This window comes from Xenopus tropicalis, chromosome 4, assembly GCF_000004195.4.
Source record: "Xenopus tropicalis strain Nigerian chromosome 4, UCB_Xtro_10.0, whole genome shotgun sequence".
NCBI classification, from domain to species: domain Eukaryota; kingdom Metazoa; phylum Chordata; class Amphibia; order Anura; family Pipidae; genus Xenopus; species Xenopus tropicalis.
The window spans coordinates 69,108,885-69,124,021 of record NC_030680.2 but is presented as its reverse complement, the minus strand read 5'-3'; the positions used below and the strand labels follow the sequence as shown (position 1 = coordinate 69,124,021).

The 15,137-nt window shown below is 39.7% G+C and overlaps 1 protein-coding gene across 1 annotated transcript in view; it reads right to left on the bottom strand.

The window, feature by feature from the left end:
- The window catches only part of rhpn2 (rhophilin, Rho GTPase binding protein 2), a 41,821-nt gene extending 37,999 nt beyond the window's left edge, over positions 1-3,822 (bottom strand). The window contains 1 exon segment of the mRNA NM_001127064.1: positions 3,617-3,822. Within this exon segment, the coding sequence (NP_001120536.1) occupies positions 3,617-3,685 (69 nt within the window). The 5' untranslated portion in view covers positions 3,686-3,822.
- Positions 3,823-15,137: the final 11,315 nt, after the last annotated feature.

The following is a 15,137-nucleotide window of genomic DNA, read 5'->3' as shown; positions in this document are numbered from 1 at the left end:
TTTACTCAGTTCCCTTACAAATGGTTTTCATGGCTACAGATGTAAAGCCTCTCATGCCCATGTCTGCCTCCTTGAGCTCCACTAGACAAAAACACTTTTCCAGGACAGATTTAAATAACCCATTCACGTATTCAATGCCTATTTTTGTGCTAGCCAAGACAACAATTATTTCAAGTATTTTTTTTTTTTTAAACATGCTTTCAAAACATCAAAACGAAATATATAATCTGCAATTATATCCGATAAATTGTTTTATAGCCAGTGATTTTTATGACCTACAAGAATCAGGCAATTACCTCTAGTAGTTTCTATTAAAAGACACATTTATTAGATGTACTGAACCTGCCCTGAACAGTAAAGGAGTATTTACTGATGCTGTGAACACGTATTATAGTGACTAAGCCCTTGGATATTACAGAGGTTTCCAAGGTCCTCCTTATTAACATATTTATTGTTTCCTTTTTTCTATGCAGCCTTTCACCTGATTACTAAAAGCTGTATCATCTCATTAACTTTCACATCCTCTAGTACTGACAGAGTTAAACTTGGTATTGAGCAGTGAGTAGTCAAAAAGAAACCCAGAGACTTGTTAAACCAGAAATGTAAGATCCTGACAAGGAGAAATATGACTGAGAGAAGGCTTTTTCTTTCTAACAATACATAGATCCTTTTGTGGTTTTTCTGTGCAACCCCCTCCAGTTGTTTGCCCTGGTTGTTGCTGCCTCGTTTGTACAACAGCAAATGGAATTTTAAAAATATATATCTTACAAAAGTTACTATGTCACCCAACAGAAATGTGTTCTGTTGTCTTCAGACAGGAGCAGCCAGCAGTCACTTTATGTGTTCAAAAGAAAAACAAATAAACATTCCATATATGAATTGTCCTGCAGAGCAGGGCTGGCAACCCTCCAGCTGATCTTTAACTCCCCAAATGTTAAAGTCTGCCTGAAGGGATTCTTGGAGGTGTAGTTTAATACCAGCTTATAAGCATATAAGCCACCCATGGTAGGGTTGCCAACAACAAGTTTAATTAAGAAACACTGTACAATATTAAATGTGAATGACATTTAATATTAAAACAAAAGTGTTGTGGAAGTATAATGATAAAATGAATACTAGCATAGCTGTGTTGGAGTCCATGTAACCCTGGTTTTGGCATATTTCTTATATGTCCTTGTATTAAAAAATGATTTATTTTTAGACCAGATCAGAGGTGTACAGAACAAAGTAGAAAGTAATCTTATGATTGGCTGCTTTCCTGAACAGAGTTGTAATTGTAAAGAGAAATTATGTGTGAATTAAAGAGCGAGTGATCACCCTGTGAAACACTGGAGCTTATTTACTTACATCTGTACGTCAGTGTAGGTTCCCATAACAACCACATTTTTAACTGATTCTTTTAACTTGTATAAAAGTTACAAGGGTAAATAGCATGTGTGTTGTTCTGACTGCCACAGTCCTACACTGTAGAGAACAGTGGCAGTCAAAACAACCCTCTCCAACTGTTACTGCTCTTGATGTTCGTCAATGGCAAGCGCCCTGACTTATGCACTAAGAGCAATGACAGGCGGACCTCCACACCAAAAAAACACTTAAGCTTTTTTGTGTATGTGTGTAGTTCTTCCATTTTGCCTGTGTGCTTTAGCTTGGGTTCTTGTCATTAAATAACAATCGGAACAGTGACGAGTGGAGAGGGCTGTTCTGACTACCGCAGGGGTGATCAAAATGCCTTGTGTGCCACTAGGCTGCTTTGGCTAATTTATTTTGCCTGGTTGAACTCAAGAGCATTCAGATCTGTTTTAGCACATTGCGTTTTAAACAAAGATTTATGCAGATATATGCATTTAATATGCCTTCAAAATATAATGACTTTAAAAACAACCACACTTATTTGCAATTAAAAATAATGTAAATGTTTTTTGAAGTGTTTAGCACAGTCAAACACCTGTAAGGGCCCTACTGCTCTGTACCCATGGGCGTTTCAACTTGCGTTTACAGTATTATGCATTCCGCAGTGCTGTGCAGGTATGTATTTATGGATTTTATTCTGCCCTGTGGTTCTGCATACATGGGAGTGGGACCATTGCTGATGTAGGGGAAAAATATATAGCTTGCTCAGGGGCAGGGGAATAATATACCATGACACATATAGGAAACAAGGAGTTCATTCTCAATCACATTTCCTAGTGTTCTGAAGGGCTTGCATTCTATGTTCAAGCCTAATCCACTGCAGATGTAGTACCCTTCTGAAGACTTGTTAATAGTAGAAGGATACACGGAATGTAAATTTAACAGAACTGGTGTTACGGTGTTTCCAAGCAACAAGTGAATCTGCTCTATACTTGCTTCCATTTGGAAATACCACAATAGAAAAATCTTCCAGTCCATGATCACATGTAACTTTGGAGGAAAATGTCCCCATTATAGGTAGGAAACAAATCCTCAACCCAAACATATTTGTTATAAATATATATTTGTATGCAATAAGGCCTATGAAATATACCTCTATATAAAGTCAATCTCTGCAATGGTACACAGTTCTAAGGTTATGCTCATTTATTACTCTGCTTTATTTAGGTAGAGCTGAAATACTATTTGCATATGCACCAACTTGCCTTTCAATATATAATGTAAATGGTCACCAGGTATTTCCAGCTAAATTCCAGTTTAAATTTGCAAACCTGTTGGATCAGTGTGAAATGTAATGACCTTTTTAAAACACAAGCATATACATGTTTACACATAAAAACTGACACCTGGACTATACAAAAGTTAAAATGGAAATTGCCACATATCTGTAAATATTACGTTTAGCTATTTCTAAAAGTGTTCCAGAGGCAGTCCATCACTTCATAAAGGGGATAAAAGCACCAAAATAAAATGTTTCTAATGAAAGAAAATGTAACTCTTGAAATAATGTAGCAGATATTTGCTGTCAGTCAGCCAATGTAGGTTTGTTACCCATCTGGCTTCTATTTTGTTTTAAAAGTCAGAATCAGCAGTGCAGAGTATAGCAAGGGACAGAATGATACTGCTTTCAATAGCTATTACATTTACAAACAACTGTGAAACCAATGAAGATTGTTATTAAATGTATTTTCATTAGGCTAAATTGTAATTTTGGCTTTACAGCTTTTTTTTTTTTTATAGCTGCAGATGTCAGGCCACCCCCGGCAGAGACACTACAGGTACAATTACAATGTGCAAGAATCAGGCCTCCCCACAGAACTGTACCCAGGGAGCCCTTGGGACACCAACCTGAGTCACCGAACCCTGGAGGACACTGCATTAACCCCTTCACTGTACCCGCAGTTTGACTACTGTGTAGCAGCACCAGCATAGTACTAGTAACTGTGATTGAAACTCAGCAGGGATTAAGTCGCAAATATCTGTTGGCAACGCAGGTCATCTTCGCTATTCCCCAGGGCCAGAGAGCTGTTAATGATTCTGTGGGAGTGTGAGTAGGACATTGTGAGCTAAGCACAGCGCCTTGAGCTCGGCTACATATAGGAACGGGTGTGTAACCCAGTAGGTGCTACAGCAAGGGATCAGCAGCCCTATTAGAATTCCCCGTTTACGTCATTCCAACTCCGAACTTACAGAAACCGCCGCTTACCTTTCTGAAGTAATTCTGCTCCGACAGTCTTTTACCATTCAGGTTGCCTGGCAGCAAAGCGTCAGTCATTTTTCCGGCTGGATGTTACCAAACCCCGTTGTACAACAGAGGGTGCCCCAATTCCGTGTGAATACTGCCCCAATGAGCGAACAGATAGAGCAGCAGGTGCCTGGGTAAGGGGTAGGAAGCCGTGCGTACACTCTCCACCCTCCCTCTGCTCCTTTTACTGTTGCGCTCTATTCAGCCTGCCTAGGGCGGGGCCCTGCTGGCGGGGCACTCGGACACGCCCCTTTCCACTATACTGTGCCATGGAAATCACGCCCTGGGCACTTTCCTTTCTAGCGCTTTCGGTGAGTTGCAACGGGTTCTAACTTATTGCAATTTACTGACCACCAGGGTGCCTGCTGTAGAATGATGTGATGGGTGCTCAGGGCCGCTGCTGGCCAAATGGGTGCCCTAAGCAGAAATTTACTTTTGTGCCCCCTCCCCCAAATTTTACGGAAGTAAAAATAATAAAAAAACACCTACTATAGGGGCCCCACACACAGAGCCCCCAATATCCCCCATAGACAATGCCCCCATAGTAAGTGCCCCCAATAGCCCCCATAGACAATGCCCCCATAGTAAGTGCCCCCAATTGCCCCCTTAGATTGATTGAACTATCTGGGACAGCGGGAAGCACTATAAAAACTGGCGGGACAGTGTTGGGGGGTATGTTATAATATATAAAAATGTTTTTTTTGAGCAGCTGGGATGGTGCCCCCCTGGGAGTTCTATGCAGACTGCATACTCCGCTTATAGGGAGCAGCTGCCCTGTGGGTGCTGTTTTGAGTGTAAACTTGGGTGAATGTGGGGTGCCCTAGTAAATCACATAATGCGGCTTTACTGCAGAGATCGACAACTTTTTATACCCGGGATCTACATTTAAATGGATAAAGTTTTGGGGAGTAACAGAAGCATGAAAAAGGTTACTGGTTGTGCCAATAAGAGCAATAATTGGCTACTTAATAGCCCTTACATGGACTGGCAGTCTACAGGAGGCTCTGTTTGGCATTATAGTTGGTTTTTATGCAACCACAACTTGCCTCCTTACCAAACATTAAAAATAAAACCTGCTTTGAGGCCACTGGGAGCAACATCCAAGGGGTTGGTGAGCAACATGTTGTTCATGAGCCACTGGTTGAAGATCACTGACCTAGAGGGTGTTCATCTCTTTAGTGGCGCCATTTGTTTAGGACCAGAGGCAGTGGCCTAAATAAATGTTAACAACTACACAGGCTATATCCAGAGGTGGGCCAAGCCAGCTGGGTGTCCTAGGCAACTCAGGTGGCCACCTCGCCCTTACCACTGCTTCCATGTTCCCCCCCTACACATGCACGAGTATGTGCATGGATGCGCCATTGAGGGGGGAGTGCAGCACTACAGTGCGCAGATGGAGGAGCAACCAGGAAATCAGCGGTGGGGGTAAGAGATCCTGGACTAGGGGTTGGCAACAGAGGTACCTGCCTAGTGCCCCCTTACTGTTGTGCCCTAGGCAGGTGCCTCTTTTGCCTACCCCTAGTTCCAGCCCTGGCTATATTATTTTATAAGTGTGGGACCGCACAACTTGCAATAGTTGTGGCAGAGTTGTAGGAAATTTCCCTTGTGAAGTTGCACAAAATGTAATCTCTCATGGGGTAGCAGTAGTGGAATTCAAGGAGGAATGTGTAAGGTAGTAAAGTAGATTTAGTCAGATGTAGGTCGACTTCAAGGTCGAAGTGGCGTATTGAGTTAAGTTGTTGGTAATGGCAATAGAAAGTGTGACTTCCGAAATCTAACACAGTTTTGTGGTGAAGTTGTACAAAATTAAGTGGGCTGACTGAAACAGTAGTGAGCTTCACTCCACACCTTGGAAAAGTGTTTGAAGAAGTGTTTGGAGGTGTAAAGGTGGCCACACACGTGGCGATTTGCGATCTTTCGTGCGACCATCGGTCGCATGAAAGATTGTACAATCAGCCACAAACCGTTCAGGGCTGAAACGGCAGATAAGGAGGTAGAAACAATAGGATTTCTACCTCCTTCTGCCGATTCAGCGCTGAAGGCAGATTTTGGTCAGACGCCTTCTATGGCGCCCGATCAAAATCTTTAACTGGCCCGATCGGCGAGTCGACCGATATCAGCAGCTTCCTGCGATATTGGTCGACTCGCCGACTTGCCATACACAAACCGAATATCGTACAAAACGAGGTTTCGTACGATATTATCGGTGCATGTATGGCCAGCTTAAGACAAGGAAGAAACATTTGTAGGCTATGAATGCATTTTGCAGTATTTGATGCTGTTTGATTAAATGATTACAGTAAAATCATGTTAAATTTAAAAGGATGTAACAACATTTAGTGATACACTTATTAATAAGAAGATTCAATTCACTTATGAATCACTTAATGTATTTTATTCTTCATTCACTCATTGTTTATTGTAATATTCTGAGATTCCAGCACAATTATTTGTTTGGTATACATTATCATATCTACTAAAATGCTGACCTCTGTCTGTTCTAATCTGGTTTCTTCTAGCAATGACTAATGACATTATGTAAACATTGGTTGCTAGGCTTGGTACTATATTGTGTCAAAGAATTTGCTTGCTAAACTAATACTGACCAGATATAACACAAAATGCGTAAAACCACATTTAAAAGGGCAATACAACAAGAGGAAACTTATAGGGCTTCATATACAGTACCTTGCAAAATTATTTAGACTTTTTTTATGTGTGATATTTTAATTGCAAAGTGTCCAAACTCAAAATAGTTTTTTTTTCTAACCCTTAGGAAAAACAAATTGTTAACAAGTTGTTAATATATGCAGTGAAAGCTTCAACTTTACACAAATGAAAAACAAACTGCCTAAAGGTCCCCATACACAGGCCGATAGTAGTTGCTGATATCGGTCCCTTGGACCGATTTGGCAGCTTATCGGTCCGTGTAGGGGCAGAAACGAGGGGCCTGCCCGACCGATATCTGGCCTAAAATTGGCCAGATATCGATCGGCCAGGTTAGAAAATTCAGTGCGGTCCCCGAACCCGACTACCCCATTGCTGCCAATATAATTCGATTGTTTGGCCCTTTTTTTTTTTACCTACACGCTCCCCGATTTAGCCCACCCGTAGGTGGGGATATCGGGTGAAGATTTGCTCGCTTGGTGAGAATCTCAACGTGTATGGGGACCTTTAATGAGGACACAACTGTCTTATAAATGGTCTCAACAAGTGAACTGACACATTTTCTGGGTACAAATCCCATAGCTAAAAGATGATAATTCAGGTAGGGAATCTGAAGGACAGCTGTGAAGACTAAGCTGGCCATACATGTTTAGATTTTAGTCTTCTTCCAACAAACGCTCAGATATTGATCGTTTGATATGCAACAATCTTAAACTAACATTCGATAGAAATTGTAGGATAAAGTCCTAAAAATAACAAATCGGAGGATGTTCGGAACATAAAATAATTGGCAGGCAACAATTGTAAGAAAGTGACGTCCCGGAAATCCATTGTAGATCACAAGGGATATTGTCAGATACATGCACAGATTTTTTCATAATCCAACAAAAAATTTCTAACCTGTCCAATCGACTAAACGGCCATGGTCTAAAAATTATCTGGATGATAATGGTCTGAAAATTATCTGGATGATAATTCAGAGCCCACACACGGTACAAAAACCGTACAAAGCTATGTTTTGTACAGTTATATCATTGTGTGTATGGTCAGTTAAAAATGGTCATACACTGGTTGGTCTTCCATGTTATCCTATCAGTCAGCTGTCTGAAAAGATGGATATCATCTGAGTGGTCATACGCATGCATGGTCACATTCCATTGTTCCCTTAGTTGGGGCCGACAACCCGAACAATGGAAACTGCAACCAAGTTTGTTGCCTTAAAGGACAATGAAAATCAATTTCAGTGGGCGGAGTGAATCTGTCAGGCCCCACCCCCCAGATGCTCTAATTGTGATATGGGACACCAGCCTATTGTTCCAATTCCAGAACCAGTGATTTGTGCGCATTATGTTGCTCACCAACCCCTTGAATGTTGCTCCCAGGGGCCTCAAAGCATAAAACCAGATGTACTGACAGAGCCTCCTGTAGACTACCAGTCCACATAGGGGCTACCAAATAGCCAAACACAGCACTTATTTGGCACCCCAGGAACATTTTTAATGCTTATGTTGCTCCCCAACTTTTTTAACATTTGAATGTGGCTCACCGGTAAAAAAAAAGTTGGGGACCTCTGCATAAGAGGAATAACTATTCTGTGAGTAGTGTACAAGAAAAATTATGATTTACCTGTTTTGTTAACAAATTTTTCTAGAATGATTTAGTTATCAGTACACAATCTATTGAGCAGAGTGAGTGGCTATATTTCTCCTTTGTCCTACTTTTATGTAACTTTTTTTCCAAGAAATCAGTTATGGTGTTTCTTGATGACTAAACGGTTTAGCCGACTATGATTGCTAAAACATTTTCATGTCAATTCACACGTGCCATGTTTCTTTACAGCTGAATAAACCTGCAGTGCACAAGTACCTTTCCCCTGCCATTCATGAGCAAAATATGTGTGTGAAGGTGTATCCAGTTTAGAAACAGATAAATGAGTAATTGTTCTGTGAAGAAAACACTGCCATTATAATGTTGCACCCAACACCTCAGAAAACAAAATAAAAGCTCAAGGTTAGACTCTTAGACATCAGTTTAATTCTGAAAGTTTATCTGATGGTAGCACTTTATTTGTCCACAGATTAGATCTAATATGTGCTTTAAAAAAACTTTGAAAAAGAAACAACTGTTTTTAAATAAAAATGCCAAGCTTTCTTTGCAGAATTTTAAAAGTGCAGACTAACCGAATATTATAAATGTCTTTAAATACATATGCCTTTTCTGGCAATACATTTAAAGGTTTGTAGTGCAAATTCATTGCAGTCCTGATTAAATAAATAGGAAAGATGCTTGTTATGGACCTATACACACACCAAGAGGCTGCTTACGAGGTCATGTTTAAATATAAATATATGTTTAAATACATGCATGGAAATCTGCTTAGGCAATACCTTTAGATCTCACCTGCCTATCTGCCAAGGACCTCAGCAGTTGGTCACTCACTTGCATACTGCTGCTACTGCCAAGAATTTTGAGTAAGCTGCTAGAAAAAAAAAACACATGTGCCAATAAGGGCAATCAAACACGGTCATTTTGTTGCTAGTGTTAAAGTTCAGACGAGAAAACTCAAAATGCTGTGGCATTGCTGCAAAGTAAATCACCATTGTTAAATTATTCATATGACATAACGGTGGTAAATTGCCACTCAGCTTATTTTCTCAGGATTATGATTTAAATAATTTACTGTAGTAACATTACTTATAATGGCATGGCATTATTGTTGTTTTGTCACCTGATTTTAATGTGGGTGACAAAATGACCTATGTGTTATTGTCCTTAGCCTTTTTACACACATGGTATTTTTCATCCTGAGACATGATACGTACTTTGGCTCCCATTTGTTTAAATGGGTAAAGAATGAACCCTCTGGTGCAAACATTTTTATTCCCATAGCAGCCATGCACACAAAGCTGCACATGTGACAAACATAGATACTTTGGTAAGCATATAAACTATACACCAGAACTGGATATATTGGGTTTGGGCCTTGTGCCATTTCTTTAAGCCTTTTTGCACACTTGGGGGAGGGGGGGTCATTTATTAACACTGGGCAAATTTGCCCATATGCAGTAACCCATGGCAACCAATCAAAACTGTTGTATTCACTGTTCTATCTGCAGCTGGCTGAACAAAAAGCTAATTGCTGATTGGTTGATATTAGTTACTGCCCATGAGCAAATTGCCCAGTGTTAATAAATAAGCCCCATGGTGTTTTTCAGCCTGTTGCCAACTTTGGCTCCTATTCATTTAAATGGGAAAAGACTGAAACCTGTGCTGAAGGAATTTTTAATTCCCATAGTGTCCATTCAGCAGAAGTTGCCTATTGGTTAACATATAGACTATGCATTAAAACTGGATTGGGTTTGTCCCATTTAGACAGAGATCAGTCTCTTAAAGGGACTGTGATTTCAGCTTAAAAGTATAGGCCACAGTCACATGTAAATTTTACATACATGCAGGTTACATCAGCCAGTGAATAGAGAGGGCTCTGTTTTACTTCCACACCTATTCTTTAATAGGTCATTAATTAGGATATAAATTATCTGTTGGTATTTTCTTCTGAAGGTATAGTTAAAGGTAAAAAAGATAATATTTGGAATGGCTTCTTTGCCTTGTCAACAGGTGTTTTTTCTTTAAATTAATTGTGCAACATTGCTGCAAAAAATTATCATGGCCATGTGTTGCAATTTTGCATGATTTGTATGAAAGTTGTAACTGAGATTATTAATAGATCTTTCCCCAAATTTGCCTTAATTTTTATTATCAGATTGCTGTTTATGTGCCACTGTTGCTGCTTATTACATCATAGTTTTCTGTAATGTTTTAGATGCCTTTAAACACAGATTACCCCAAATTATATAAATATCTGTAGATAACTAACTGACCTTCAGGCTGATCCCCCCACTACCACCATTGTTCCAAGTGCCCCAGAGAGGCCAACCGCACAGTTTGGGAATCACTTCTTTAGAATAGGGGTAAGCAACACTCACTGTTGAAAACCACAGTTCCCATAATTCCCCATCTTTTGAGCTAACAGGCACAGTCCAGTTTTCTCCCACACTCCAAAACATATAAGTATGGTAACTAAGTTTTAATCAAATTGACCAACTGTCTGTGAATATCATAGGCACCTTTGCTTTACTGGGGCAGGAACTGATGTGAAATGTATGTGGGTTGTTTTAATATAGTGTACACACATGAACTTTTGCTGATTGGGGCTGGGTATCTTTTTTTGTATGCTAATAAGGGATCATAAAGTGGCTTATTAGGCCAAATTAAAAATGACTGTAGCCTATATTGGTGTGAATTTCTCCAAGTTCTTTGTATTGTGTCAAATACAGGTTGGGGTATCTATCGGAAAACTATGGATATAAATTATGCAATACAAATAAAGTTAGAATGTACCCAGTAAGAATACAACCATCACTTCCCTAATAGCATCCATACATAGACATGTTATAGGAAGAGATTGGGTTTATTGCTGCATAACCCATTTTAGATTACTGACACATTTAGTTTGTTGCTTCCTGTCTCCAGACTCACCATACTTTCACAAGTTTCACACATGGGTGGGATGCTCAGAACTACTTTGAAAGGCTCCAAAAAGACCAAATTGGGTTGTTGGCTCTCTATAAAAGTAATGGCTAAATGAAGGCTAAATAAAGCCTGCTTTGTTTTCTCAACAATGAGTATGAACCACAAAATATTTTAAAGAAAAAGAAAAGTCTGCAAAGAATTGTAGCCCAAAGGCATGCACTCTGCAGAATCCCACCTCATAAAGGACTCTTCACAAAAAGACTGAAGATTTAAAGGAATCCGAGGTCAAGGTGTACGCTGTCAGTCATTTAGCAAATAGTGGTGCCTTGTGTAATGCAGTGGCTATAAATATATCCCATTCAATAATAGTTTGTGGCTTCAATTCAGAAAGACTGTAAATCTCATTGGGTGGCCATCTGAGCTTTGCTCTTATTTTCCTGTGCTGACGTCTTTTTCCATTGTTATTAAATCCCTGCTGCTCTCTTAGTGTTCATAAGTGGTTCCCAGCAGGTTTTTATTTATTTACAGTCTACTGTGTGGCATTTTACAGTGCATCCTTTTACAATGCACCAAACTGTAAATTATAACTTTGCTAAGTGCTCCAACAGCAGACCTGGTAGCAGCATTTATGCAGTGCTGAGTATTTGTGCTAATGCAAATATCAGTGATGCTTTAACAGTGCACCCATGCTAGTGCCACTGCTACTATTGCCACTAACATGGGTATATTGTCAGAGCAGTATAAAAAAACGTCAGACCTCATCCGCCTTGATAAAGCTAATTTGCGAAACACGTGTTGGTGTTTGTGACTAGTGGTGAGCGAATTTTTTCGCCAGGCATGGATTCTCATGGCGAATTGTGTCGCGAAACTTCAGTGAAAATTTGGCACGGAAAAATTTTTGCGCGTCAAATCGGGCACGGTTGCATAAAAAAAAGGGGGCGTTCGCATCAAATCAGGCGTGGTTGCGTCAAAAAAGGCGCAGTTGCATAAAAAATGCGGGTGACAAAAATAGATGCAGACGACAAAAAAAATTGTGCGAAAAATAAGTTTTGCAAATTTTTCGCTGTTTCATGAATTTCCTTGCCGTTTCGCAAATTTTATGGTGAAGCGAAATGGGACAGATTCGTTCATCACTATTTGTGACTCATTGAACCTAGTGGTGCTGAGGAATTCATGTTTACGGTAGTAGGCATGACTAAGAAAGGCCTATCTAGTAGTTTGTTGTGTGATACTTATGAGGAGGTAATATACTATCTAGAATAGGGACTAACTACACCTATGCCGAGGTACAAACAATTTTGGTAGTAGGCATGGTGTTTGTTGGCTGTAGTTATGAATGAGCTCCGTGGCTCTGAACAACGGGTTTATTATTTATTCAGGAGGTTATGGTAATGAGTTGATAAAGACTTTGCTAAAGTTTGATACAGCTTTGGGACAGCGTCCGTTACCTGTTGTACTGATTTATTACAGCCGTGCTGAGGTATTAGAAGTATGGGTAATAGGCACGACTGGGAGAAATTAGAGATAGCTGGTGTTTGGTTGTAATAAGTGGCAGTGAATAATAGCTGATATATTGTATCAATACTTAGGATAGCGTCAAGGTATCAACCGGGTAGATAGTGAACTTACACCCGGAAAGTACTTCTGTTAATTTTATGTGCAGCAACAGTTAGCGCAAGAACCATTTCCCCCTCCCCGTCTGAAGGAGGTGTAGTGGTGATATATTTTTGGTTCTCAGTTGCGTTGTTTCTTTGACATAATATAGAATTTAGTAAGTGGCTGTAAGAGGTGCAAGACAGCCCTACGTGAATTTGTAATAACCCAAATATAAATTGTGCCGTAGCATATATGGGAGGGATGGTAAGGACCGTTAACATATGACACAGAGTAGATGTGGAATGTTAAACAGTCTGAGGGTAATTTCAGTACTTGTCACTCTGAAGCCACATACACAGGGAGGCTTATATGGGTAGAATCCATAATCCGACTGTCATACTTACCGATTGTGAAAACTCTGTATATACTTAGAAATCCCAAAACAGCTATATTATACTCACCTTGTATCTTCCACAAACCTTAAAGGACATGTAAAGCCTTTATTTGCCTACAATGTATATCAGTTGGGCATGTCTCCCCCACCCAAATGGCATCATTTTTTACTGCATATATACCCTCCGTTTGTTAGCATCATTACATTTTTCTAAAGCAAATAGCAGATTTCACTCGGTGGCCATTTTTCCTCTGATACATAATCAGATGCATTTAAATCTGCAAATAGCATACACACAAAAAAACCCTTATTCAGCATACATTTCATCAAGAATGCAGGCTCACACTGGCAGGACTGTCTTTGATAAAAGTTCTGCTTTGTTTGAGCTCAGGAGAGAAGGTTAGGAGAAAAAAATTGAAGCAGACAGTTAGAGCTGAGTTTCTATGGGAACCAGCAATGCCATCTCTTCACTGGCTGCTAGACTGGAGGGTGTGTTTAGTAATCTGAGCTTAGAACAACTGAGCATGCCCACAAGCCAGAAGTCAAAGCAAAGTCCTGAGAGAGGGGGCCAAATGGGTTTCAGGAGGAGAAGGAAATCTAAGTGATTAATGAGATATTGCAGCCTTAGGGCAGGGGTACACGGGGAGATTAGTCATGCCGCGACAACGCATCTAATCTCCCCGCAATGCCATCCCACCAACTAGAATATAAATCGCCAGTGGGATGGCATATGGGCGCCGAAATTTGCCAAAGTTGCCGAAGTTTCCTCTCAAGGCAACTTTGGTGACTTCGGCAAATCGCAGCGCCAAGTATGCCATCCCACCGGCGATTTACATTCTAGCTAGTGGGATGGCATTGTGTGGACAACCAGTGCGGCAGGTATTGAAATATAAGAGGTTGTTCACTGATTACATTTTTGTGTGTGGGGTTTACATGTCGTTTAACCGGCTGTTAAGGGAACTTACCTGTAAAATTAGAATCCACGCCGCAGACAGCCAAATGGCTACAGCAACACCTTAAATAACCTCTGTTTGTAACTAATGTAAATTGCTACATTTGTAAAAGGTAATAACTTATGGAATCAGCAACAAAGCAATGATACAAGATGTAACTCTTCAGTGAAAGTATTAACTAAGGTCTGTGAAAGCTATTAGGTACCAAGGGTTTTTTTACTTTGAATCTCTTTATTTTCCTACTTTTCTTTGTAACGCTTTTATGTATAGGTTTTAATTGTTCTAATAAAAGGTGACCTATTAAAGAATCTTGCCAAACTGGAATATATATATATATATATATATATCAGTAACTATTCCCTTTTACATCCTTTCCTTGATTCACCAATTAAGGATGGGCTGTGTGCTTCCTCAGAGATCACATGACCAGAAATAATGCAGCTCTAACTGTAACAGGAAGAAGTGTGAGAGCAAAGACTGAACTTTGTCCATTAATTGGCTGTATGTGTGCCCTGGCTTGTTTGCACTGTGAATCCTATGATCCCAGGAGGCGGCCCTTAATTCTTAAAATGGCAATTTTCTATTTAGGAGTACCCAATAGCACATACTACTAAAAAAGTATATTTTTATAAAAATGGTTTATTTAGATGAATCAGGGTTTTAAATATGAGCTTATTTATGCAATATATATGTTTAGGGGTATAGTTTTCTGTAAGTAAACTTTTATTATTTTATAGAATGGCCAATTCTAAGCAACTTTTCAACTGATCTCCATTATTTATTTTTATTAGTTTTTGAAACATTTGCTAACTCTTTGCAGCTTTCAAATAGGGGTCACGGACCCCCAATTGGCAAAAAACTATTGCTCTGTAAGGCTATAGTTTTATTGTTACTGTTACTTTTTATAATTTCTTTTTCTATTCCTCTCATCCATATTCCAGCCTCTCATTCAAACTACTTGCTGGTTGCTAGGCTAATTTAGACCCTAGCAACCAGATAGCTGCTGAACAAAAAGTGAAATAACTAAAAAAAAAATACAAATAAAAAATAAGGACCAATTGCAAATTGTCTCAGAATATTATTCTCTACATTATACTAAAAGTTAACTCAAAGGTGAACATCTCCTTTACAACAGTCTCACATCATACACCACGCATCATTTACTCTTGCCAGAATTAGGTCTTGTTTGTAATTTGCTATCATCAAACTACAGTCGCTTGGGGTGACATGCACACTAGGGGGATTCGCATACGTTTATACGCCGGCCACTTTACTGAAAGCCCCACGTCCATAGTATAAATAAGAGGGGAGGGTACTTGTAAAGCGGAGGAGGATATTT